Source organism: Ictalurus furcatus, chromosome 9 (assembly GCF_023375685.1).
Source record: "Ictalurus furcatus strain D&B chromosome 9, Billie_1.0, whole genome shotgun sequence".
Taxonomy (NCBI): domain Eukaryota; kingdom Metazoa; phylum Chordata; class Actinopteri; order Siluriformes; family Ictaluridae; genus Ictalurus; species Ictalurus furcatus.
The window spans coordinates 7,796,231-7,823,423 of NC_071263.1; the positions used below are offsets into that span (position 1 = coordinate 7,796,231).

A 27,193-nucleotide genomic window follows, 5' to 3' on the forward strand; every position below is an offset into this window, starting at 1 on the left:
TATGCAATTCAACAGGAAATACTTTAGCCATAATATACGATAATGCAGATAAAGTGAGCACGTGAGGTGAGATCTACATCTATAAAGCTCTAGAAATCATGAAATAATAAGGAAAAACACATTTTGTCGTTAAATATTATTTAATATCTACATATTCCTTTATTTCAATGAGGAGTATATGAATGTGATTTGTTTACAGTCAGTGATATGCTAGACATTATAATGCCATGGATCTTTAAAGAAAACGCAGTATAAGCACTATAAACTAACATGAAAAAAGAGACAACACTTAGGAAAGCGTTTTTAGTTAAAATAATAACATAAAACAAAAACTAAAACAAGTAGAATTTCTGTATTTCTAGAATATTTGTAGATAAATACCCCAAATAAAATTACAATCAATTTGAAATCAGGTTGCAGTTTGAAACCATTTGACCTCATAGGTAACAGTATTACATTGATTAAAACAACATGCTTATGAAAAATGACTGATCATCAAAAAAGGAATTTAATGGTTAGTAAGTACATGACATGTACATGTCTTTATGTAACATCTGAAAAGCTCCTTTTCCCCTCACTACACATTAAACCTGTTTATTAACACTGAAAGTGTTTTACATTAATCACATATACAGTAATGTTAACAGTTGGAATATTACTTTTATTCAGTGTCCTCAAAGAGCCAATCTCTTCATAAACACTGATCGCAAAGAAAACTAGTCAGTTGAAATCATTCATTTGAAGGGTACTGTAAGAATACAATATTCAATCAGGTAAAAATGAGCACTGCTGTACTGAGGGATTACTGTGAATAATACTACTTTGGAGCCACTAACCAGGCTGGGTGTAACTCTACACCAATGTACATTGCCATCTGGTGTGATGTAACACTGGAGGGAATTATTACATGAACAAAACTGTCTAAGAGCTACAGATTTGCGTGGGGAAAAAATCCTGTTATTATAATTTAGCAATTATCGTGTTAAATGTAACTGTAATAATATCACATTAACTTCTCACGAGCAGGCTTGGGGAGTAACGGAATACGTGTAACGGCGTTACGTAATCAGGATACAAAAAACTGGTAAATGCAATCAGTTACAGTTACAAAAAAAAAAAAAGTAATCAGATTACAGGTACATTTTGTAAAAATAAATAAATAAATAAATAAAAAATGGGAATACTACCAGGATTCATTTTTTTTCATTTAAAACCAAAGAAATGAATCTTTTGACATAACACAATATAGACAGCTGCTTGATTATAGTTCACGTGAGCAACCTCCTGGTGCATGCGCAAATAAATTTTGCACAAAGTTAATTTGGTAGAAATGAACACAAATTGTTCTCTGAAATGCTTTTTGTTAGGGTGACCATACGTCCTCTTTTTCCCGGACATGTCCTCTTTATCAGAACTTAAAAAGGCGGATTTCTAAATTTGAGTAAAATGTCCGGGATTCGGCTTTATTTTCATTATGATGTGCTTATGGTCTAATACTGCAACGTGTGTGCGCATATTTTGCATTGCTTTAACCCCTCTCTGTAATTCCTGCCATCTCAGAGTGAAACCAATTTTATTTATATATGTTTATGTGTTTATGTGATGCTAATAGTGTGTCTTTTTCTGTTTATTAAAGTCTGCATTCATAGTAACACTGTTTTGAACGCTATTAAGACACACAGCACCCCCCACCACCACCAAAAAAATATATCAGAATATGTTCACCCTAGGTTTTGTGATGTAACGTTACCCGCATTAGGGACAGTGATCTTTTATTTATTTATTTAACTATTTATTTTATTAAAATAAACCCAAACTCTGAACATGTTTTTAAGCTAAAATAAGCTCTAAATAAAAGTATTTCACATCATATTGATTTCTCTTGACTTTATGTACATATGTGACCTTGACATAATCCAAAAATAATCAGATTACATTACTTTCATATTGTGATACTTGGATTACGTTACTGATTAAATCTTTTATGAAGTAATTTGTAACTGTAACGGAATACATTTTTAAAGTAACCCTCCCAACCCTGCTCATGAGACACTGAAGCAAAAGTGATACTGACAAAGTGAAAAGCTCACGTAATACACTAACATCAACAGGAAACAATGTCCATTTAGTGCAGTTTGTTTGCAGCAGCCTAGCAGGTTGCTTTTTCTGAAATCAAGATGAAATTATTTCATCTATTTTTATCTTTATATACATTAAAAGTAATTCGATTTGTTTTCCAGTTGTACAATTTGTTTTCGAGCACAACGATTCACCTGGACCAACAAGCATGAGCTTGTTGCACTAATGCACACTATTAGTAGCAACTAATTATTAGCATTAGAATCATAACACATTTTGTTGTTGTTGTTGTTGTTGTCATTGTTAAAATGACCAACTCATTTAGACTACGTAAGCCTACAAATGAAAACCTTCAGATGCCCTTTAATACAATTTAATTAAATGGAACATTGGCCCTTATTCATTAAAGTTATGTACAGTCAAATCTGATCGTAAATCGAGTGCATGTAAATTACACCACCGGTTTCCTCATTCATCAGTTTCATCTTTGTTGGATCAGAGTGCTTGGAAATCAAATCATAATAATTTCGGAACCTGAACAAACAAACAAAAAAAAAATTCAGTCAAATATTCAATATCAGTATAAGAATAATAATAAAAAAGGATCATGAAGCTCTGACCAGGATGTAGAGTGTAGGGATAAATTCACACATTTAATATCTGCATCCTGTGTTTATATATATCTGTAAAGCTGCTTTGAGACAATGTCCATTGTAAAAAGCACTATACAAATAAAACTGAATTGAATTGAATTGAGTGTTGGGCCTGTATATCATCATTTTTTGAGCTTATTGCAAAATTTCACTAAACACTAAAACATTCTAGATGCAATTATACTTATTTTGGTAGCCTTGTTTTTCAGTGTTTGATTCATTTCTTTCATTGTTTAAATCCAACATCAGTTAAATCTGACCTATTTGAGTTTTAAAATGAATGAACATAGCCATAACTATCCATTATCTGCCTGATTTAAGCCTTAAACAACACCTTAATAAAACACACACACACTAAATTAATAACTATCTATATTCAGCTACATAAAACTATTTCACTAAACAAAGGATTGCAAAAGACAAGCCTATTGCATTATGTTGAAACCGCAAAAATTATATGTTTCATGTTATTTAGATATATTATATAATGGTAAATTGGGGTCTCATATGGATATGATGGTGAGCTGAAGCTGACTCAGTCTGTGCTCATTTCTATGCAACTTTGTTGAATAAGGGCCAGTGTCACTATCAGTGAACTAACTGCAAAATAATATTGGCAATGGTTTGCCATTAGGATTCAAATGATATTTATTTCACGTTACCTACAGTAGACTGTGTGCTAGATCAAACGTGGTTCTATAACACACTAGCTACCAATAAAACACTCCTTTCACACTTGTATACCTGCACAATACAAGCGAATGTTGAAAAGAATAATTAAGCGTTGACTTGACAACTTCAATTTAAATACAATATATGGCAAAAAAAAAAGAAGTAAGTAGACACCTGACTATTAAACATCCCATTGTACAACCATAGGCATTAATAAGGAGAATTCCGAGAAGACCTTTCACTAGATTTTGGAGCATGGATGTGGGGATTTGTACATATTCAGCCATAAGAACAGGAAGGCCTGGGATGAAGGTGGTGTTCCAATTCATCCCAAACATGTTCAGCTGGGTTGAGGTCAGGGCCCTGTGCAGGCCACTTAAGTTCTTCCACACCATATCTTTATGGACCTCAGTTTGTGTACAGGGGCACTGTCATGCTGGAACATGTTTGGGTCCCTTAGTTCCAGTGAAATGAAATTTTAATGCAACTTTGTGGCAACAGTTTGGGGAAGACCCTCATATACACTACCAGTTAAAATTTTAGACACACTCATTCTTTATTTTTATTTTTTTCCCCCAGATTTTAGAATAATAATAAAGTCATCAAAACACTGGAGTAACACAAATAGATCTATGAGAATTATGTTGTGATAAAAAATCCAAAATAAATCAAAATAATTTTATGTTTTATCATTTTCAAAGTAGACGCACTTTTTGCCTAGAATTTCCAGAAACGTATTCTTGGCATTTTCTCGACCGATTTCTTGAAGGATTTCCCTGAGATGTTTTTTAAACAGTATTAAAGGAATTCCCACCTACGCTGGACACTTATTGGCTGCTTTTCTGAATATTTCACTCCAAGTCATCCGTTTAAAAGAATATTTTTTTTGTAAATAAAATGTTAGTTTTCTAATGAAAGACATGAATATGTTGGCACAATTATATTTTTGTCTACAACACTGATTTCAAACATTGCAATCATAAAAAGATTTTAAAGATCATGAGAAACATTTCAGTCGAGTGTCTCCAAACTTTTGACCGGTATTGTAGGTGTGATTAGTTAGGTGTCCACATACTTTTGGCCATATAGTGTGTGCATGTTATGGATGTAAATATGTTATACTAGGTTCACAGCTTTTTTGTTTGCTGGATGATTTACTCTGGCTGCAGTTTTGGCATCGTCAACTCACTCAACAATGGCAATACTTGATTTGAAAGTCTGCCGTTGATCAGCATGCGAAATGTATGTGTAGCACACGCACTGACCGCAGACCATGCAGACCTCTCTACCTAAGTCTGTGATCATTTCCTTTTGTGTCAGGTGGAATAAGTATAACATTAAACTGTGTTCTTTTTCAGAATTCTGTACAAGGCATATCATTAGAAAGCAAAATAAAGCTAACTAGCAACAGAAAATTTGATTTATTGTTATCCATGTTAGCATTTGGTTGAATCATCCCATTGAGGCTGCGATGTGAGTTGTTAGCTAAAGTTTATATATGAATAGCTGTGGTCATATGGTGAGGGGTCTTAGTCGTCCTGGTGGTTGTACAGGATGTCTGCAGTGGGGTTCTTCCTGTGGCCGGGGGGCACCAGGTGGGGCGGTAACTCTGAGGGCAGCTCGTAGCCCTCCAATTTGATCTTTATGAGGTGCTGAGCCAGGGCGAACTCCTCATCGTCCAGCATGCCATCCCTGTCACAGTCGGCCAGCTTCCAGATCTTTCCGAGCACGGTGTTGGGCAGGCGTGAGTTCATCATCTCCTTCTTGGCACTGACGCCGGTCACCTTGCCGTTGATGGGCATCAGTGTGTAGAAGATCTCATCGTACTGTGGCTTGTCACGACTCACAATCCAGTCCTCGGTGTCCGCTCCAGCACTAACACCCTCGCCATAGCCGTGGCCAAATGGTCCATCCTCAGAGCCTTCGAAAGCCCCGCCCATCACTGTCGGAGCTGGCTGTTTGCCCTCCTCCTCCCGGATCATGTTCATCAGCTGTGCAATCTTGCTGCTCAGCATCTTGTCCACTGATTCGATCAGCTTCATTTTCAGGGAGGGGAACTTGCTGAAGTCGTAGTGCATGAGTTGTTCCTGTATAGACACATATGGACAAATTTGACAAATCTTTAATAAAGTAACATTTATTGACGTGGGTGAAATATTCAAGGGGTTTTTTTTATAATTCACTGCCTATATGTAATGTAACTGCCTATATGTAAAAACCTTTTCCTCTCTTCTCTGTCCCCCTCCCCCCCCCCCTCCCCCTCCCCCTTCCCGTCTCTCTCTCACTGCAGATGACTTTGCCACTTTATTTTCCAACAAGATTACATCAATCAGGAACCAGTTCTCAACCCCAGACATGCATAGACCGGCTCCTCCTCCATGTAACAGGGGTCAGTTCTGGGTCCACTCCTCTTTTCTATCTACACTACATCTCTAGGGCAGGTGATTGAGTCTCATGGCTTCTCATATCATTGCTATCCTGACGACACCCTGCTCTATTTGTCCTTCCAACCTGACGATCCATCCGTCTCTGCACACATCTCTGCTTGCCTGTCGGGCATCTTGGTCTGGATGAGGGAACACCATCTTAAGCTCAACCTGGCAAAATCTAAGCTTCTCGTCATCCCAGCCTGCCCTCAATCAACCACAACCTCACTGTACAGCTCAGCTCAACCACACTCAAGCCAACCAGGACGGCCAGGAACCTTGGGGTGATTCTTGATGACAGCTTGGCCTTTACAGACCACATCTCAACAACTACACGGTCCTGTAGGTTCATCCTGTACAACATCAAGAAAATCAGACCCTACCTCACCAAGCAGGCTACACAGCTACTAGTCCAGGCTCTTGTTATCTCAAAACTGGACTACTGCAACTCACTACTTTCGGGCCTCCCAGCCAGCTCCATCAAACCCCTTCAGATGATTCAGAATGCTGCAGCACATCTCGTCTTCAACCAGCCCTAGAGAACCATGTCACACCCCTGTTCATCTCCCTCCACTGGCTTCCTGTAGCCGCCCGCATCAAATTCAAGGCCTTGATGCTCACCTACAAGACCTTGTCTGGAACAGCACCCTCCTACCTCAACACTCTCCTGAAGGCTTACGTTCCCTCACGCAATCTGCGATCGATTAGCGACCGACGCTTAGTAGTTCCTACTCAGCGTGGCTCAAGGTCCCTTTCCAGAACCTTCAAACTAACTGTTCCTCAGTGTTGGAATGAACTTCCAACCTCAATCCGGACTGCAGAATCTCTCACCATCTTCAAAAAACAGCTAAAGACCCACCGCTTCCATGAACACCTAACCAACTCATTAAAAAAAAAAAAAAATTGCACTTACACCTCTACTCTGCGCACTTTGCTTCTTCTGGAACTCAATTAATGGATCTTGTATAGTAGCACTACTTGTATTGTTCTCTGCTTGATATATCTCTTTGCTTATATTTTTTCATTTGTAAGTCGCTTTGGATAAAAGCGTCTGCTAAATGAATAAATGTAACTGTAAATGTAATGTTCTGTGGACTATTCCTGTGTTTTCTGAATCGAAATTAAAGCATGTGGAGAGACAAGAGTGAAAAAATGAACAAGCATTGATGTAGTTCTTTTTTTTAGCCATATCTGGAGCTGTACGCATGCTAATCAATGTTGGCCCTTAAATGTAAATCTATTTAGAGTCCACTCTGTATCTTGTAAGTGCTGCCTGGAAGGTTGGGTCGATGACCTCCATCATCCCCCAGCTATGGCACAATGGCAAGAGGATTCTGATAAATGTAGTTTAGCAAAAAAGTGATTCAGTAATAGATGATGAGTGATTGATTACAGGATTTACCTGCATCTTGTTGACGTTGGGGAAATCTCCAGGTGAGATGTGGTGTTCTCTCTGCAGCATTTGATAGATCTCAGGTAAGTGTGCAATCAACTCCTCCTTCTTCTTCTCTTTCCCAAACAGAGAAGGCATCTCCTTTTTCAGATAGCTGATGATATAGGCATGCACCTAGAGGCATAAACATAATTCAGAGTCATTTACTGTTATCCAGAGAATTATATATACTGTATAATTGTATTATATTGTAAAGGATTAGCATTAGGAGTAGGATCTGCTATTTCGTTCTGTGGTTTATTTCACAGCACTATTTTGGTAAATGGCGCACTTAAATAGCACTTTTATCCAAAGCGCTTTACACTGTGTCTCATTCACCCATTCACACACACACTCACACAGAGATGCCATACAAGGCGCTAACTTGCCATCGGGAGCAACTTCAGCACTTCAGCATGTGGAGTCATGTGGGTCGGGAATCGAACCGCCAACCCTACGATTATTGAACAACCCGCTCTACCACCTGAGCCACAGCCGCCCGTTTTATAGATTAGAAGGCAATTAATGTGGGTGGATCCGATATTATTAAAATTAGAGAAACTTATAGCAATCCTCATCGTAACAATCAATCAGTGGATGCTTATTTAAATCTCTGTTCTGCTTTTCATTTGTATATATTATGACTACTTTCAATCATGTTCAGGGTATGTTTCCCATAGGATATCAGGTACCTGACCCGGTCACCCAAATGTTAGCTACACCAGCTCTGTTTGCAATGAGATGATACCTGCCTTGAAGGTGTTTTTGGTGTGTCTGGAACAGTTTTAATCTGGTTTAAATCCTATTTTACTGACCGTTCCCAGTTTATTTATATGGGTGGTTACAGGTCTGACTCTAGCTCTGTGCTCACTGGTGTTCCTCAGGGTTCAGTTTTAGGCCCTTTACTTTTCAATATTTATCTATCTCCACTTGGGCATCTGCTGTGATCTTTCGGCCTTCATTATCACTTGTATGCTGACGATACCCAAATCTACATTCACTCAAAATCTGGTGAAAACCTTGATGTTTGTTTTCTTTCTGACTGTATTTCTGAGATAAAAACATGGACGAACAATGATTTTCTGTGCTTGAACAGCGGGAAAACCGAAGTTATGCTTATAGGTTCACGTCATCAAATTCTCAAAGCTGGTCGACTGTCTCTGTTTGTTGATGGCTCTGTTCTAGAGACTCAGAGTAAAATGAAGAACCTTGGAGTAATTTTCGATACCAGCCTTGCATTTGATTCTTTTGTTCAGAGCACTGTGAAGGCATCCTTTTTTCACCTCAGAAATATAGCTAGACTGCACCCAATGCTAAACTTCTCTGTGGCTGAAAAGCTGATAAACTCGTTTGTTGTCACTCGGTTGGATTACTTAACGCTGTTTTAGCCGGAGTGTCTAAATTCACAATCAACAAACTGCAATATGTACAAAACTCTGCTGCCAGGATCCTGACAGGAACCAGGAAATGTGATCATATTACTCCTGTTTTGGAGTCCTTGCACTGGCTCCCGGTCAGGTTCCGTGTCGATTTTAAGATCATGATGTTGACATAAAAGGCATTACATGGCTTGGCTCCTCATTACTTACCTGGTTTATTAATCCCTTACACCCCAAATCGCAGACCATGCTCCTCACAGTGTAATCTGTTAACTATTCCACAAACACGCTTAAAATTTATGGGTGACAGGGCTTTTTCTGTCTATGCTCCTTCAATTTGGAACTCTCTTCCTCCTGAACTCATTGACGCTCAGACCTTTGACATTTTTAAAGCTCAACTAAAGACACACTTTTTTAAACTTGCATTTGACTGCTGCTGTCTTCTTTTATTATTATTATTATTATTATTATTATTATTATTATGAACGTTGTTGTTCTTATTAACTTTTATATGTTTTATTTTCCTATGTACTGCTTATTTTGTGTACAGCGCTTTGAGAAGCTGCCTTTAAAGGTGCTTTATAAAATAAAGTTTATTATTATTATTATTATTATTATTATTATTATCATATTAATCCAAACTTTTTATTCTCTTGCTTTTTATTGTCTCAAAACACTGTACTGGACTTTCACCCATAAAAGATTATTATCATTCTACATTTTCAATTGGTTAGTTTCTTTTGAGCTTAAATTTAAAAAAAAATTTTTTAAACATGCCTCAGGAGCTCTACTGAAGAGCTCAACCTCAGAGGTGTAAACTCCACAAAGGTCATTTCAATAATATGAATGGCCACAAAGAAATTCAGCATCTGTTCAGTACACAAGTCAGAACACTGTTGTATCTTTTGTCCACAAGTCAGTAACTATAAATAATAAGACCGAAAAGGACCTTGCACTGTAACATTATTTCTTTTATCATCAGGAAGCTGTCAAACACTGTAAACTTTGCCTTGCACTTCTCCAGGTTGGTTGCAAAATATAATATTATCAACTGCTCCACCTTGAGACTGACGCTTGCATAGGAAATGGTCAACAGTAGCTATATGTACACACCACTTTCCTGAAGGAGGAGGACTAAAATAAGTCCACACTTGTTCTTTCAATATATGGCCTGTAGCCAGAAACAGACTGGCAGAAGTGGCACAAACAAGAAGAGTGGCAGTGCAGAAGAGGGTGGAAGGTGGTGAGAAAAACATTTTCTAAACTGGTATACATCGGACACATCCCTCATGTCAGGGAAAAGGGATACACTGGGCCCTTTCAGGAGATGAAATTGTGTGAACTATTTCACACACGCCTTTTGTTGCATTTTAGGAAGGAATACAAGTAGAACCAGTATTCCTGTTTGTCGGGCAGTTGGGGGAAGCATTGCGGAAAAGATAAGAGGCGCCCTCAAGGCAGATCCGTAAATGAATTGTTTTGACTTAAGTGCTGTTCTAGACTCTTTCAAGCGGCATGCTGAGAGCTCACGTGGCACAGCGAGTGTGTTTGCATAGTACAGCTGGCCAAAAACAACAGTGTCTGAACTCAGGTCAAATGCAAGACAAAACAGCCATGACATGGAGCAGTGAAGGTCAATATTATCTGTAATCATTCCAAACATTTCCACTGATATCATATAAAAATAACCTCAGGTTTTCCTTCGGCACCCAAATGCCCATTCTTCGAATAAAGGATTTATACACATACCTTACCATGTGTAGAAAGACAGTATGCTCAAAGAAGTTATATAGCCTACCAGTGATTTTTATATGGTACAGAGATTGTATAATATGATATGGACTATAGCATACCATATGGATTTGCGATTCTACAAGTCTGACGGATACAGCAGCGCTCTTAAACCTAGCTGACCTTGGCAAGTCTGGCTCTTTTGATGAGGTCGTTGAGCTTGCGCAGGGCAGCATTGCGTGGCAGGGCCTGGATGTCCCGGAAGAGGTCCTGTGCTTCAGCCTCAAAGAGCCGACGGTTGTCTGTGTTCTGCAGGGGCTTGGCCCAGAAGGAGCCCAGGGACACCTTCACCACCTCCGGGGTGTTGATAACTTTGCCCAGAGACCACATCAGGGCCCCGTAGACACGCATCAGCTGTTGTGTGTCCACCTGGTCAGCCTTGTTTAGAACCACACGGATCTTGTCGTCCTGGCCACGGAAGGCCCTGATAGCCTCAGAGAACTCATCAGAGATATCCAGCTTGTGGGCATCAAAGAGGAGGATGATGCGATCGACACGCTCACCAAACCATCGCAGAACTTCAGAGAAATCATAGCCTACAGAGGAGAGATGAGACGTTTTAAAAGGACCGCTTTTGCTTGTGCGTGTGTGTGTGTGTATGTATATAAATATATATATACAAACACAGTATATACAGTATATACATAATACAAGTTTTGGTTGAAAGTACAATTACCAAGCAGATTAAGTCATCTGTACTAGAGTATAGTTTCTGGGATAAAAGAAATATTTTACAGACTTTCTATAATAAGGATTCACAATTAGGGCAATATCCAAATATCCTAGGATATTCAGGTTACCCTAAATACCCTTTTGGCCACATATGTCTTGTATCCCCACATTGGCTTGTTTTGTAAACGTCAAACTAAGGAACATAATGACTCAAACGCTGATCTAGCAATGGTCTAACAAGGTGTATGACTGAAGAAATTCCTACTGACTGTCACGATTTCCCCTCGCGTACAGCGCTGGAGCACGCAGTGCACTCTGAAGCCCGAAGCGCGAAAGGCGTTTTAACATCGACATTGTTTACTTTATACACATGCTTCTATTATGGTTTATGTCTGTCTCCACCCCTGTTATATTATTGGATGTTTCACTCACATGTCCTCTTTAATCACAGCTGTTTTGTGTTATGTTCGTTATTTAAACCCCTTGTGTGTCGTTGTTCGGACGCGAAGTATTGAGTGTTTTCACCTTACCAAGCCTTTGTTCTGTTTTCGTGTTTCTGGTTATTTGATCCTGTTTCTAGTTTCTCGTTGTGTACTTTGCTTTGCCTGCCTTATGCCTGTTGCCGATCACCTGACCCTTGTCTTTGTTTATTCTTTCTGCCTTGCCCTTAGGATTACCTATTCCTAATAAAAATCTAAACTGCATTTGCATCCGCCCCAAGACTCGATTCGTTACACTGACAAATTGGAATTGTACAAAACAATCAATTGCACTGTACATTTTATATTTACTTAGTTTTGATTATTTTCTAAAAGATTTCGTGCAATACTACTAACAGCTACTGCATTTGTTTTATTAATTACACATTTATAATCGCTACTCATTTCAGCTTATTGTGCACATTTGAGTAACAACTGCTGCTATTACTTCCTAGTAATACTACTACCCATGTAACCTTAATACCTGGTCATACATCTTTTTAGGAGGGAGGACACATTTTCACACAGCTTTCAGGTGTTCTGGTATCAAAGTCTGGTTTCTAATAGCCACCATATACAACGGTGTTCAACCTTTAGCAATACACAATATTGCTAGCAAAATTAACTGGCAGCAATTCAGTGCATCTGTTGATATAATCAGTTCACAATCCAATCATGATGATATTAGGCTGTTAAAAAAACAATAGAATACGATTACATAATGGTATAGAAATGTTAGGGAACACTGCCAAGGCCCTGTGAGGAGGAGCTTTGGAGCATGGGAAATATTGAAGCGTTTCCTTGCATAAAAGAATTAAGGTAAATTAGAAAAATCTTTATATTTATAACAAAGAATGTGAAAAAATAAGTACACCCGATGGAATTCTTATTTATTTATTTATTTATTACATATTTGGACAAGCAAACATTTGATCCTCTTTGAAACAGTGTAATAAAGTTGATACACTCTTTCAAATGACACATAAAATTGACATTTTGTAGTAATTTTCACAATTTTAATTAACAAAAAAACAGGTAAGTCACATGGAAAACGTATGTATACCCCTTCATGTATCACACCCTCAAATCCATAAAATTAGAATCAAGTGTTCAAGATTGGGTGCCAATGATAAGAACCTGCTTAGGGGAGTGCAGGTGGAGTCTGTCTTATTTATACTCCTCTCATATCTAGTGTCTGGTGTTCCATTTGTTATTAAGGTGTGTGGTTTCTTCATGCCAAGATCTAAAGAGTTCTAAAGGCCTTCAGAAAAAAGGTTGTGGATGCCTATGAGTTAAAGAGTTCTAAAGGCCTTCAGAAAAAAGGTTGTGGATGCCTATGAGTCTGAGAAGGAACATCCTCTACATGATTGCTATTTCTTTGTAAACACCCGCGGAGTCATCTCTCCCACTCATGATGAACTCGTGTTAACACATCTGGTGTTATACATGTAATTGCACTTTCAATGCATTCCTTTAAATGATCTTTGTACTGTATAAACCAATATGTTTTTCTTTCATCAATCTTAAAGGCTATCTGAAAAAAAAATAATAATAATAATAAATATATATACATATATACATACATACATATACATACATACATACATATATATATATATATATATATATATATATATATATATAAACTAAGTATGAAAATGTTTCTGAAAAGTGTTGTAACAGACTTTTGGGACACCCTGTAGAATTGAGAGGTTCATGATTCAGGAATGCTGATTCAGCTGATGGACTTAAAACAGTAACAGATGTGATGTGGAACGCCCATGGAGTGTTATCCCTCAGGTCCAGAGCAGTGCTGCGTGACTGTGGCCTGGTGTAATCTGCAGCAGGTTCTATCACATGCACTAACCAGTTCTTACCCTCCACTGTGCTCCTACTGCCCTGAAGGTTCAAGATAAGGCTTGCACATGTTTCTGAGAAGGCCTCATGACTTGTATATCAGGCTGTCTCAAACGCCTTGAAATTAAAAAAAAAAAAAAAAAAAGCTGAGCTAATTAATAACCCAACTGCAGGTGGGTATGAACGCAAAGCAGAAACAGAGCTTGTCGAGTTTCACCTGCTAATCAGTATTTATAGGTGTAAGTACTTTCTGATTTCTTGGTTTCTGAGAACTAGTTATAAACTCAAAACTGTAAATAAATGAATAAATATATATTTTTTTTAAAAAAACACGTCATTTTGACCAAGTATTTCTTATTCAGGACATTCTGGTGTTGTTGTTTTTTTGGGGTTTTTTTTTTTTTTTTTGCCTGTCCTGATCTCCACATCCTGGCTGAAATACATGGGTCTGGTCTGAATATTGGGACGGGAATATACTGAATAAGGCTAGATAAGATAACTGAAGCCTGACATTGTTCAACTGTGGGGGATTTTATGCTTTTAGCAGCAGTGATGTAATGAAACAGAAACCATAAGAATAGAGGAACAAAGATTATCCTTTTTTCAAATGTGGAAGATGTTCTGCATTTATCAGAGATGTCATGTAAAAAATGCCAGCATTAGGATAAAGAAAACGTTTAAATATTTCAGACTGAACTCTATGTGAAAAATTATTCTGGCTGTAGATGTTTGGTTAATGAGTGCAGTAAATTTCTGGTGCCACACAGCTACGGTGGCAAGAAAAAGTATGTGAACCTTTTGGAAGTTCATGGTTTTCTGAATAAATTTGTCATAAAATGTGATCTGATCTTCACCTAAGTCAAGGGTATTGACAAATATAATGTGCCTAAAATAATAACACACAAAAAATCTGATCTTTCATGTTCTTTATTGAGAACAACCAAAAAAAAACTCATAGTGCTTGTGGAAAAAGTATGTGAACCCTTGAGTTAATGACCTCTAAAAAGGTAATTGGAGTCAGGTTTTAGCACACCTGGAGTCTCGTTAAGAAAATGAGTTTGGAGGTGAGGACTACAGCTACTTTGACTAATAAAAACCCCTCAAACTTTTGGAGTTTGCTCTGCATAAGAAGCACACGCTTATGTGCGCCATGCCTCACCAAAAAGAGCTTTTAGAGAATCTACAATCAAAGAATTGTTGATTCACATAAAGCTGGCAAGGGTCACAACGTGATTTCAAAGACTAGAAATTCACCAGTCTACAGTTAGGCAAACATTCTATAAATGAAGACACTTTGGGACTGTTGCTACTCTACCAAGAAGTGGGCGCTCAGTCAAAATGACACCAAGAGCACAACGTAGACTCAGCAATGAGGTAAATAAACAACCTCGAATGACAGCCAAAGATGTGAAGGCATCATTGGAACTGGCTAACATCTCTGTTCATTAGTCTACAATATGTAAAACATTGAACAAGCAGGGTATCTACAGCAGGACACCATGAAGGAAGCCACTGCTTACTAAAAAGAACATTGCTGCACGCCTGAAGTTTGCAAAAGAGCACATTGACACTCCACAGCGGTACTGGCAAAATGTTTTGTGTACTGATGAAACTAAGATTGAACTATTTGGAAAAAGCACACAGCACTACATCTGGTGTAGAAAGGGCACGGCATATCATCATGAAATCATCATCCCAACCGTAAAGTATGGTGGAGGAAACATCATGATTTGGGCCTGCTTTGCTGCATCAGGGCCTGGCCAGCTTGCAATCATTGAGGGGAAGATGAATTCCCAAGTATATCAGACAATTCTTCAGGATAATGTGAGGATGTCTATATGTCAGCTGCAACTGTGTAGAAGTTGAGTGATGCACAGGACAACAACCCAAAACACCGGAGCAAGTCCACAACAGAATGGCTTCAGAAAAACAAAATCCGCCTTTTGGAGTGGCCGAGTCAGAGCCCAGACCTCAACCCAATAGAGATGCACTTACTTTTTCCACTGCCATTTTGAATGTTGAATGAGTGTGTTCAATAAAGACATGAGGGATCAGAATTTATTTTGTGTTATTATTTTAGGCACATTATATTTGTCAATACCCTTGACTTAGATGAAGATCAGACCACATTTTATGACAGATTTATGCAGAAACCCATGAAATTCAAAAAGGTTCACATACTTTTTCTTGCCACTGTATGTGCCTTTAGCAGTAGGCTATTCTGACCAAGAAAACATTGTCCATATCAGTACAAACTGTTGTTGCTTTACTGTGACAGTTGCATTGCTGAATGTAGCCTGCATTTGTGGGGTGTGTTTCGGGTCTTAGTGTATGAACATATATATATATATATGAACATATGTGCACTCATCAGATTCCCTCCTCTTGTTGAAGCCATGGGGTAAAAGTAAACTGTTGTCCTCTAGCATAAACAGTATGGATCTCTTCTCAGATTCACACTCTGCTGTGGCATTATTAGACAAAAAATCAGGCCAAAGAAATCACAATATGTGCTGCACAGCCTCCATCATAGCCCACACTGGATCTCATCTACCATACAATGATGCAGTTCACCTACTAAAGCAATACAGGCTGTGCGATAATACAATACCTGGACCACTGGGCCAGAAATAGTGCTTACTTTTTGTGGGGGCAGAAAGTACTACAAAACGAAAACTGCCACAACTTGTTTTTATATTCTTGAGACCTTAACCTTGTAGCTGTCATCATGAAATAACAGGATGAGGTGCAGTCACTCAGCAACTGATGCTTTCCCTGTACACCTGTTCGTCTTTAGCTAATTACATGAATGCACTTCTTACTAATAAAATAAAAAAACATCCTGGATGATCAGATTCCGCTGTAGTATTTATTTAGACACATATATTTATGTATTTTGGACAAAATGTCACTCATGTTAGACTAGACTAGTCAAAAAGTAAATGATATGATAATGTACTGAAATAAAATGTACTGGATTCAAATTGAAATGAAATGTACTGTATAGTTTATAGGTAAGCACATAATTAACAGGTAAGCTATAAACGCATGGCCAATTTCTTCTTGGTGTACTAATAGATACCTTCAAACAGATGTGCACGCTTTCGTTTCAAGAGTTGAATCAGTTGTGTCAAAATGAGGAATAGAAAGCAAGACGTGCTGACAGCAACCGGCTGTAGCCCTTAATTCAAGCTGCTTTTTTGTGATTCCAGACCCACAGGATGGAAGGCAGAGACGGAAATGATGCCTCATTACAAAGACATGGGCTTGCATCTGGTGACTGAAATGAAACCTAATGAGAGCAAAGCACTGTGACCCAGTACTGAGAAACAGCTAGGAATAATGTGAATTGGACCAGCCTTCAATAAAGGTATGATGCAGACAGTCATCAGCAAAGCATCAGCAAAGCGTCAGCAAAGCATCAGTGGAAAATCTCAGTGTTGACTCATGCAGACAGATACTGCCTAAATGATATTCAATGAACCACTCCATGACCTGCTCCATAACATGGCACTGTTCACTAAACCTTTTAAAAAGTAACATTTTCGAGGGCCCTGGTTGAAGGATGGATCATTATATCATATGATTTATTTTATTATTGTATGTGTACTTTTGCTGACTTCTCCCAACCAACATGTGTGACCATGTGATCATCAGATCACTGCACTTAAACACAACCAACAAAAATGCATTGTAGCTACTAACCTCTGCTAATACGCTGTTTTTCTCCAGACAAGATACCCGGTGTGTCAATGATGCTAATGCTCTGTAGGACTTGGTTGGGGACCTGAGAGCAGATGAACCTGGTGGTACATGAAGAGAAAGCGTACTGAGTGTTACCAAAGCAAACACAGGTGTTTCCACCACAACTGCTTGTTGACTATATATCATCAGTCTGAGGCACTGGGTAGTAAAACAGCTGACGCAAACCATCCACCCTTATTTTCTTCCTTTTTCCTGAGAAAGAAAATTATTCTAGAGATGCACCGATACTAAATTTCTCAGCCGATACCGATAACCGATTATTCAGAGTGATATCGGCCGATACCGATAATGATAGTTTTGCCTTTTATACATTCTTTTAAATGAATAATAATTAATTCCACAATTCTGAAGGAAATTCAAATAAAAACTTTATTCTCTCCATTTCACCAAGTTGTTTCACAGTAACTGGTCTCATAAACAGAAACACATTACTCTAATTAACATTAACACATGAACTAAATCCTGAAGATTAAAGTAAGATTTCTGAACTTATTGAATGTTATTAATTCATAATAACATTTACTGAATTCTAAAAAACCTCCTGTTAGTCTCACATTCATTCACCACAAACAAAAGCATTTCTACTTCATCATTGAACATCAAACTGGTAATATATAATATCAACTTTTTCATATATTAACATTAATTGGATATGAAATATACTACTCTACAAATATATTTTTCTGTTCAATATATACTATTTGTCAACTCATCTCCATTTAAATCTTTCAACAGTGTACTGGCGCTTTAATTAAAAATTACACTGGACGCCGAAACTCCCGCTTCACTTCTGCTCACTTCCGGTGTAAAAATTTTTAGCAGTGCAGAGCATACAGAGCTTACAAACTGCAGTTTTGTCGTCATTCCACACAAGAGACATCTTCTTTACAGACAGCACCAAATCGATGTGTTTTCCCACCCTCTTTTGATTAGCAGGATATAATCGGCCCTGATCATCGGATGTTTTTAAACTATCGGCCGATGCCCGCTAGCGTGAAAAATTGCCTTTATACATCGGTGCATCTCTAATTTATTCTATCCTGAAAAACAGATCTCAAAATAATAATCATTTACATATTTGGTCTTTTGAAACACAAATCTTTTTGCATGAGTCATTTGCTAAAAAGATCAAAGCACTGGATTAAAAAAAAACCAACAAATGTTTTAACATGGTTTTCATAAAAGAGGAAATTGCAAAATGTATCTGCGATTCCGTCAGCAGAAAATCTCAGATGTTTCGGTTATAGACTTCCTCTATTTATTATTTATTTCTCCAGAAATGAATCATAACCCTTAACTACAACCTGTTTTAAAAAAAAAATAGCCCTCACAATTTCACTTACAAACATGCCAAAAAATGACGCACAGAGTGGCCCACAGGAAACCAAATGCATTGTTTGAGGTTCCTCTGGAAAAAAAGAGATGTTTTCTGCCAAGTGTGTCTTTGACCTCTGTGGCAGTGATTGTCAAAGAAGCCTTTACCTATTTCCCCTCTACATAAATATCCAGCCACGCAAGGGAAAAATAGCCCTCCCCTTACTTTCCACATGCTACAGTTAAACATTAAAAAACTGGCAGCAAACAACATCCACTAGGCACTCAAATAAACCAGTGACCATTTCCAGAGCTAACTTGTTTGTGGAAAGTGATGCCAACTATAATAGGTCACATGGTTCAGGAAGGGTGGAAGCACTGGAGCACACAAATCGGTAAATGCAGTGAGTATTAGTAACAAGTATTACATTATTCTATATGAAATAAAAGCACTGCGGATATATACCTTTTTTCACCAATACACTAAAATGATCAAAATTGCACACACAAACTATAACTCAGATAGCTTCATATATATATATGCGTGTGTGTGTGTGTGTGTGTGTGTGTAGTCTGAAGAGCAGTATGAGATGAAGTGTATTCGTTATTGTAACTATAAAAATGAATGAATGGTAGTGTTACCACCCCTATGCCCTACTTGTGGTTGAGTTCTCATCACTTGGAAATCACTGACTGTTGGTAAAATAAGATAAGATAATACTTTATTAATCCCCAGGCGGAGAAATTTGCTGAGGACGGCCCAACATGGACAGCCAAAGATGAATCAGCTTACTGAAAATGGTACCACTTAAAAACCATGAAAATGGCTTGGACTGCAATCGATATGAACAATTTTGCTTCGATGGCTTAGGACAACGATTGCTATAACAAGTCTCCATCAGTGAACATTTGATTACTTCAACAAAACAGACTTCATGTGAAGACTGTAATGAAGTTCCTGTTTACACATTTGCACTTTTTGACCACGTAGTACACAGTTATAGAAAGGAATTATCTATAATTGCACTATCTGGTGTCACCCAGGTGAAGATTGGTTCCCTTTCGAGTCTGGTCCCTGTCATGGTTTCTTCCTCATTTAGTCTCAGGGAGTTTTTCCTTGCCATCTTCACCTCTGGCTTGCTCATGAGGGATAAAACTTGTAAATGTATAAATGTAAATTTTATATCCTAAATTTATATATTTCTGTAAAGCTGCTTTGTGACAGTGCCCACTGTTAAAAGCGCTATACGTATAAAATTCAATTGAACTGAACTGAATTGAATAGTGTAAAACAGAGGTTCTCAACCTTTTGCAACTAAAGCCCCCCCAAGCCTTCCCTATCGTGTGGCACGCACCCCCCCCCACCCCCCACCTTCATATTGGAGGAAACCAGGTATAATGATTATCCCTTCTATATAAAATATATCATCAATATATCATTCTATTTGAAAAGCAATAAAATATATCAAGTACCCAAATGATGCTCTGTCTGTGTTTTTCTTGAAAAAATTTGTTCCCCCCTTCCGATCTCTCCACGCCCCCCCAGGGGGGTGCGCCCCCCCGGTTGAGAACAACTGGTGTAAAACATTGTACAGTTTTACAACCCCAATTATGAAAAAGTTGGCAGTATGGAAAATGCTAATAAATACAAAGAGGAGTGATTTGTAAATGTACTTTGACTTGTATTTAAACGCAAAACGTATAAAAACAAGGTATTTGATGTTTTATGTAATCAACTGCATAGTTTTTTGAAGATAAACGTTTATTTTGAAATTGAGGCAGGCAACACGTTCCAAAAAAGTTGCAACAGGGGCAATTTAGAACTAATAGCGATGTGACAAGTTGAAATAAGAAGGTGATGTGAAACAGGTGAGGCAATCGTCTAATTATAGTATATAAGGAGCCTCCAAAAAAGGATAGGTTGAGGATCGCCAATCTGCCAACGGATGCGTCAGCAAATAATCCAACACTTTGAGAACAGAGTTCCCCAAAGACAAATCGGTAGGATTTTGGGCATTTCACCTTCTACACAATATAATTAAAAGATTCAAGGAATTTGGTCAAATCTCTATGCATTAAGGGCAAGGCCGAAAACCACTTCTGAATGCGTGTGATCTCCAATCCCTCAGACGTCAGTGTCTAAAAAACCGTCATGAGTCTGTAATGGATATCCTGACATGGGCTCGGGAATACTTTGCTAAACCTTTGTCGGTCAACACCATTCGCCGCTGCAGTTAAGGCTTTACTGTGCAAAGCAGAAGCCATATATCAACACTGTCCAGAAGCGCCGCTGACTTCTCTGGGCTCGGTCTCATCTGAGATGAACAGTAGCACAGTGGAATTGTATTTCGTGGTCTGATGAGTCAACATTTCAAATAGTTCTTGGACAAAACAGCACTCATGTTCTCCGAGCCAAAGAGGAAAAGGACCATCTAAGCTGTTGTCAGCGTCAAGTCCAAAAGCCAGCGTCTGTCATGGTATGGGGGTGTGTCAGTGCCCATGGTATGGGTAACTTGCACATCTGCGAGGGGATCATTAATGCAGAAAGATGTGAACACATTTTGGAGCAACATATGCTGTCATCGAGAGCAGGACAATGCCAAACCACATTCTGCCTGGATTACAAGCGAATGGTTGCGTAAGCAGAGTGTGCGGGTGCTAGCATGACCTGCCTGCAGTTCTGACCTGTCTCCAATTGAGAACGTGTGGCGCATTATGAAGTGCAAATTAAGGTAATGAATGCCCCGTACAGTTGCGCAGCTGAAGAAACGCATAATGGTTGAATGGGGGAAAATTCCGCTTGTTAAACTTAACCAACTGGCGTCTTCACTCAGCACCCAAACACTTAACTGTTATTAAAAGAAAAGGTGATGTTACATGGTAAACAGTCAACTGTCCCAATTTTTTTGGTGTGTTGCAGTCATCAGATTTGAAAAGAGTGTATATCTTCAAAAATAAAGTCACAAAGTTAAACACCAAATAATGTGTTAATAATGTGTTTTCAATATAGTACAGCGTGAAATGAATTTTCAAATGACTCTTTTTATTTGTTTTTATTTTTGCATTTTCCACACTGTCCCAACATTTTTCGGAACTGGAGTTGTATGTGTTACGTGTTAGAATACACAGTAAAGCAAATGGTGTTTTTTGGCAACAGCTCCAGTAGATGTTGAACCTGTTACACCAGCTACTGTACCAGCTGTGACTGAATATGCATAGTACCTGTCTTGTGTAGTGAAACAGGTTCATGGGAATTACATCTACATTTAATGTTAAACATCCACAAACCAAGTTGTCACTCAGGTTATAACAGCTGTAAACAGTCATTCCCTCAGTTTCTCTTGAAATTTAAATGACCAAACAAAAAAAAAGCTGCTTGTTACAGAGAAACTGCAAAATGCCGTTTTCTTCATCCTTAGATTTTAACATGGTAGAAATATTAAAAGAACAGCCTTAGCCCTGACACACCTGAGACTCCATTCGTGAACATTAAATAAAAATCTTCCTACCGAAAGCTTCACCAAATCAACAATTATACATTTGTCTTTGTTAAATAACAACAAAGTTTTTCAACTCTATTTAATATTAGAATTAGATTCTATAAACTGCGAATGAGTTTTTGCTATAGAAACTATAACGTACAGTATCAGAACAAGTGTGTAATTGTGAGCCTGTGATTTGAAATACAGCCGACACAACTATCAGAGCTTGTGTTATAGGAAATGAATCGACACCTTCTGACCAATCAGTAGCGAGAATACAAGAAGGTTGTTATAACTAATAATAAATAATTTTTACTGATGTTATGAACAATTCGGATTCCACATTTATGTAGCATAGGGCATTTTTCTTCAATATAATTTGGGGTAGATTTCAGGACAGACTGACTGAGTAGTCTTATGAACAGGTTGATAAATAAAGCAACTAACACTCACAGTTAACCTACTAAAGTGTCCATTCTATTCTTCCCTCCTATTAACTCAGTAATTGTTTACGTTTTTAATAATGCATTGAATCACAGAGGCGTGTAGGCAGGGAAGACGGTTATAGAGACGGTCATCTGACACAGAAGTGTGTCAGAGTTGTTTGAGAGAGAGGTTTATTCTGGTTTATTTTAATTGACTTGTTATTAGCATCTCTCCTTCTGTCACTCATACCGATATACATTTGAGTTAATAATGGTCTTATACGCAAAAGATGCCTTTGAAGCAGCTTATGATTTGGAACTTTGCAGTTTAGCACTTCTTTGTTCATCATAAAGATTCTGCCATTTCAAATTGCTGCACCTTTACACCCCCATATGAGTTCAACTTAAACTCTAGTATCGGCACCAATCCAGCAGCCAGTAATGGCGAAACCCCTCGTTATCGTTACCTGTTCAGAAAGGCGTTTCCAAAGGCATTGAGCTTCCTGAAAGGTTTCTTGGAGTCCACCACCAGCGCATTTCCAGGTATAACTCCCTCGGTCTCCCCATACATCACAGCAATGAAGCCATCTGTCGTCGGCTCGGGCCCTATCCGCATACCGGGAAAATCTTGCTCCAGCAAATACCTGCAGCCAGAGCAGCCAAACATGAAAGTCAACACTTGGTTTAAAGATACTGTTATTTCACACAGAGATATAACGAGAAATAATGGTGGTCTTCCTTCAAACTACTCAGAAACATTATGTAAAATAGTTAACAGTCTGAACAGGTCTCTGTATTATACTGGATTTGTGTTAGCGTTCAAAACTGATTCTGGATCTGAAGCAAGGAAACAAGGGTGTGGTAGTGACCGATATGAAATGTTTTCTTATGCACTGTGATTTCCTACTGAACAGGAAAGCAGTGAGCTGCATATGAAAAGTCATATATTCATTGTAAACTGAACTGAAATGTATGCATTTCATGAGGAATTACTGAAGCAGTTTAGGTAAATATGGTAAATCTCAGCTGCTTTCCAGCACTGCCAGCAGAAAAGATTAATTAACCATTAACCTTTCATTGCTTTGCAAGGATGGAGTCACATTGGTGTCTGACACCCTCCAGCTGTTAAACAGACATAAAGATACGCCACGTGAATTCAGGATCAAATAATGGATGAGTAAATTCAAAGTAAATGTTAACAGCAACTGGGCAGAAACAATACTTCTTGCTAAAGGAACACAACACATTTACAAGAATACACTAACTGCTGATTTCAAGCCTAAAAACGTATAACCAGGGGATAATCCGATATGAACTGGAACCCCACTGACTGCACCCCAGGCCTCCTCACCTGGCATCAGTGCCTGACATTATTACTGCTCTTGTGGGTGAATGAGCACAAATTCCCACAGCCACATTCCAAAATCTAGTGGAAAGCCTTCCCAGAAAAATAGAGGTTATTTTAACAGAAAAGAGGTACATATGGGTGTGATGCTAAGATGTCCACAAATCCTTGGCCATGTAGTGTATGATCATGTTAAGAAAGAAGTTACTAGCCTCCTCTTTGATTGCAAAACCATAGAACTTGAGGAAGCAACTTTCAGTGGGCATCAATAAGATCCTGTTTCTAAGAAATATGAGAAATAAGGAAAACCGAAACCTAATTCTTGCCTCGAAATATTTACATATGCCAAAATTCACTTTTCACATTTCAAAATACACAAATGGCCTCTATGTTTCTTTTGTGGGTGCTGAAGGAGACATTATACGCTAGGTTTGTTAGCTTTCACACACACACTCTTATAACCTAGACACTTTTAACCTGGACAAAGGCCAAAAGCTTTCAGAAGAGACAGGTTCCGTGTGGACTTGTTTTTAAGTAACTTTTGTGGCATAAATTTTAAAAAACGCATATTTTATGTGTCCAATGTCTACATTATTTACTTCCTAATAAGGCTGGGATGATGTACGGTTATGATGATAGACTGTGATAAGAAAATCTGTATTAGCTATAATGTTAATATTACCATACATCATTACGGATAGTAACACCTAAAACGCAACAAGGAGTGCTATTATAGGAAAATAATCAATGATGGGGTGGTGTACTATGGCCCAATGCGAAACTGATTATTATTATTATTATTATTACACCACCCCAAAGTTAGTTAGTTACAGTTACATTTATATAATGCTTTACATAAAGGGTGGGGGGGGGGGGGGAATCTCCTCAACCACCACTAGTGTGCAGCATCCACCTGGATGATGTGGCGGCAGCCATAGTGCTCCAGAGCATCCACCACACACCAGCTATTAGTGGAGAGGAGAGGAAAGTGATGTAGCTAATTCGGAGATGGGGATTATTAGGGGGCCACGATAGAGAAGGGCCAACGGAGGAATTTGACCAGTACAAAAGAGTTATACCCCTACACTTTAGGTTAAATGTCCTGGGATTTTTAATGACCACAGAGAGTCAGGACCTCCGTTTAACATCTCATCTGAAAGACAGTACAGTGTTTCCGTCACCACACTGGGGCATTAGGCCCCACACAGACCACAAGGTGAGCGCCCCTTCTGGCCTCACTAATATAACTTCCCCAGGAGTTCTACCATCCAGGTACTGGTCAGGCTCAACCCTGCATAGCTTAAGTGGGAAACCAGGCATGAACTGCTGCGAGATATCCATTTTTCCTCACACTAACTGTATGAGCTAGTGTTTGGCAGAAGTGAGAGCTGTCAGCCAATAAGACGCGAGTATTTCTACGTATTTTCCTGTAAACCCCGTCTGATTGATCTCCGTTCACTGAAGATACAAATTTACAACACAGCCATCTTCTTTCACTGAAGTTCAGTTACTTAGTGACAAACCGCTCCAGGTGGAGAATTATTCTGGGGTAAAGAAAACATCTTCGGGACTACAGGCCAGGTTACGCCCCTGCCCTTTAATTGCAAACAAAGACTGAAAGTTGTAAGATGATGATATATAGTACAGTAGAAACGACGGGAAACACATGTGGAACTGTGAGGCTTCTGTGAGGTGGCTTTTCTTCATCACTGCCAAGAGGGCTCCTTAACCCTCCATAACCACTGTACTGTACACTACACTCGAGTGTACTTAACTAGGCTGTGTGACTACAGCTTACTTTACACACTTTAATTAGCTCATATGTAAAGAAATAAACAGACTGCACTGACTGCGTCATAAAGCTGTTGGAACATTCAAGACTACTCGAGCATATACCTGTGCTTTATACTTGTAATACTTTGTTAAAACATAGAAGATATGAATGACAGCATTACCTTATGAAAGTGGTCTTTCCTGTGGAGTACTGTCCCACCAAAAGGACCATCGGCTTGCTCTGAAAATCCGCTTCTTCCAGCGCCGGTGAGTGGAAGTCATGGAAAAGGTAGGCTTCCTCCAAAGGCAGTAATTTTTTACTGTAAAGACTTTGAAGTCCCTCAGTGACCGTTTGAAACATGTCGCCCTCCTTGTTTCTTCCACCCTGCTCCTTGTTCACCCAGCTGAACATAATGCTGATCTGGTTTTTTTCCCACTTTCCAACCAGTATTGCGCAACTAGACTTCTCTTTTCTGTAGCAAGGGGATAAATGCTGCTTCTGTGTTTCTCCGCGCGCGCGTCCAGCTGGGCTGCCGTCACCTGAACGCCGTAAGCTCCGCCCACAGCGTATTTAAATATGGAAAAAAAACAGGGGGCGTGTCTTATGCACGAGACCATTCGAATAAAGTTGGTTTGATGTTGTACGTTCGGTATTCGCAGATAAGCGAATTTAAGGGACCGTCTCTAAAGTTACACACGGCATTGTTATACACGTTTCTAACTTCAATAGCATTTGAAGGGAATGACTTACAGTCATATAACCAACTGTACAGTGTTCATGTAGGTGTCAGCTATAATGCACACCTTTTAGATTTTTGATATTAAATAAAATAAGCTATTAAATCATATGTAAATATTGCCATGTATTTCACTACTGCATGGGGTCATACACAAAATATACCATAATTTAAAGCTCAATAGCATTTGAAGGGAATGACGTACAGTCAAACAAACAACTGGAAAGTGTTCATCTAGGTATGAGGTATGAACCACACCTCTTAGATTTTTGATATTTATTAAAATAAGTATGTAACTTTAGAGACGGTCCCTTAATTTCCGCATATCTGCGAATATCGAACGTCCAACGTCAAACCAACTTTATTCCAGTCACGAGACCGGTGTATTTGATATATTTGTAAACAAATAAGCAAACAGGGGGCGTGTCTTATACACGAGACCGGTGTATATGGTATAGTAGTAAAAAAAAAACAAGCAAACAGGGGGCGTGTCTTATACACGAGACCGGTGTAAGTGGTATATTAGTGCCACGTCCAAGATCACTTACTGTTGAGGTCAAAAGTTTACCTACTGTACACCTTGGCTAAAGACATTCAAATTCAGTTTTTCACAACTCCATACATTTCCTGTTAGCACACATTTTCTGTGTTAAGTCAATTAGAGTAGCTACTTCATTTCCATAAGAGGTCGTTTCAAAATAATAACTAAGAGACAGATTTATTTCAGCCTTTATTTACTATATCAGCTTTTCGGTGAGTGCAGTAAAGTTTACATTCACTTATTATATGTGGCATTGCCTTTTAATTGCTTGAACTCTGCTTGAGTCAGACATTTGGTGTAGCCTTCCATAAGCTTGTCACAATACTTTGCTGTAATGCTTGCCAGTTCCTCCTGACAGAACCGGTGTAACT

General features: G+C 38.6%; 1 protein-coding gene across 1 annotated transcript; it reads right to left on the bottom strand.

The window, feature by feature from the left end:
• Nucleotides 1–127: 127 nt before the first annotated feature.
• ehd4 (EH-domain containing 4) lies at nucleotides 128–26,103 on the bottom strand. The gene is made up of 6 exons (XM_053633392.1): nucleotides 25,727–26,103; nucleotides 22,894–23,070; nucleotides 17,146–17,243; nucleotides 10,556–10,968; nucleotides 7,233–7,397; nucleotides 128–5,491 (listed from the first exon to the last, which is right to left on the bottom strand). Exons 1-6 carry the CDS (start codon nucleotides 25,954–25,956, stop codon nucleotides 4,934–4,936), a joined length of 1,641 nt encoding a protein of 546 aa, XP_053489367.1. The 5' UTR covers nucleotides 25,957–26,103; the 3' UTR covers nucleotides 128–4,933.
• Between the last annotated feature and the right edge of the window lie 1,090 nt (nucleotides 26,104–27,193).

Coding starts and splice junctions, on each gene's coding strand:
- ehd4 (XM_053633392.1), bottom strand. CDS start 25,956: ATGTTCAGCTGGGTGAACAAGGAGCAGGGTGGAAGAAACAAGGAGGGC. Junction 23,071..25,726: donor GGAAAGACCACTTTCATAAG/GTAATGCTGTCA, acceptor CTCTGGCTGCAG/GTATTTGCTGGAGCAAGATT. Junction 7,398..10,555: donor AAAGAGCCAGACTTGCCAAG/GTCAGCTAGGTT, acceptor TTATGCCTCTAG/GTGCATGCCTATATCATCAG.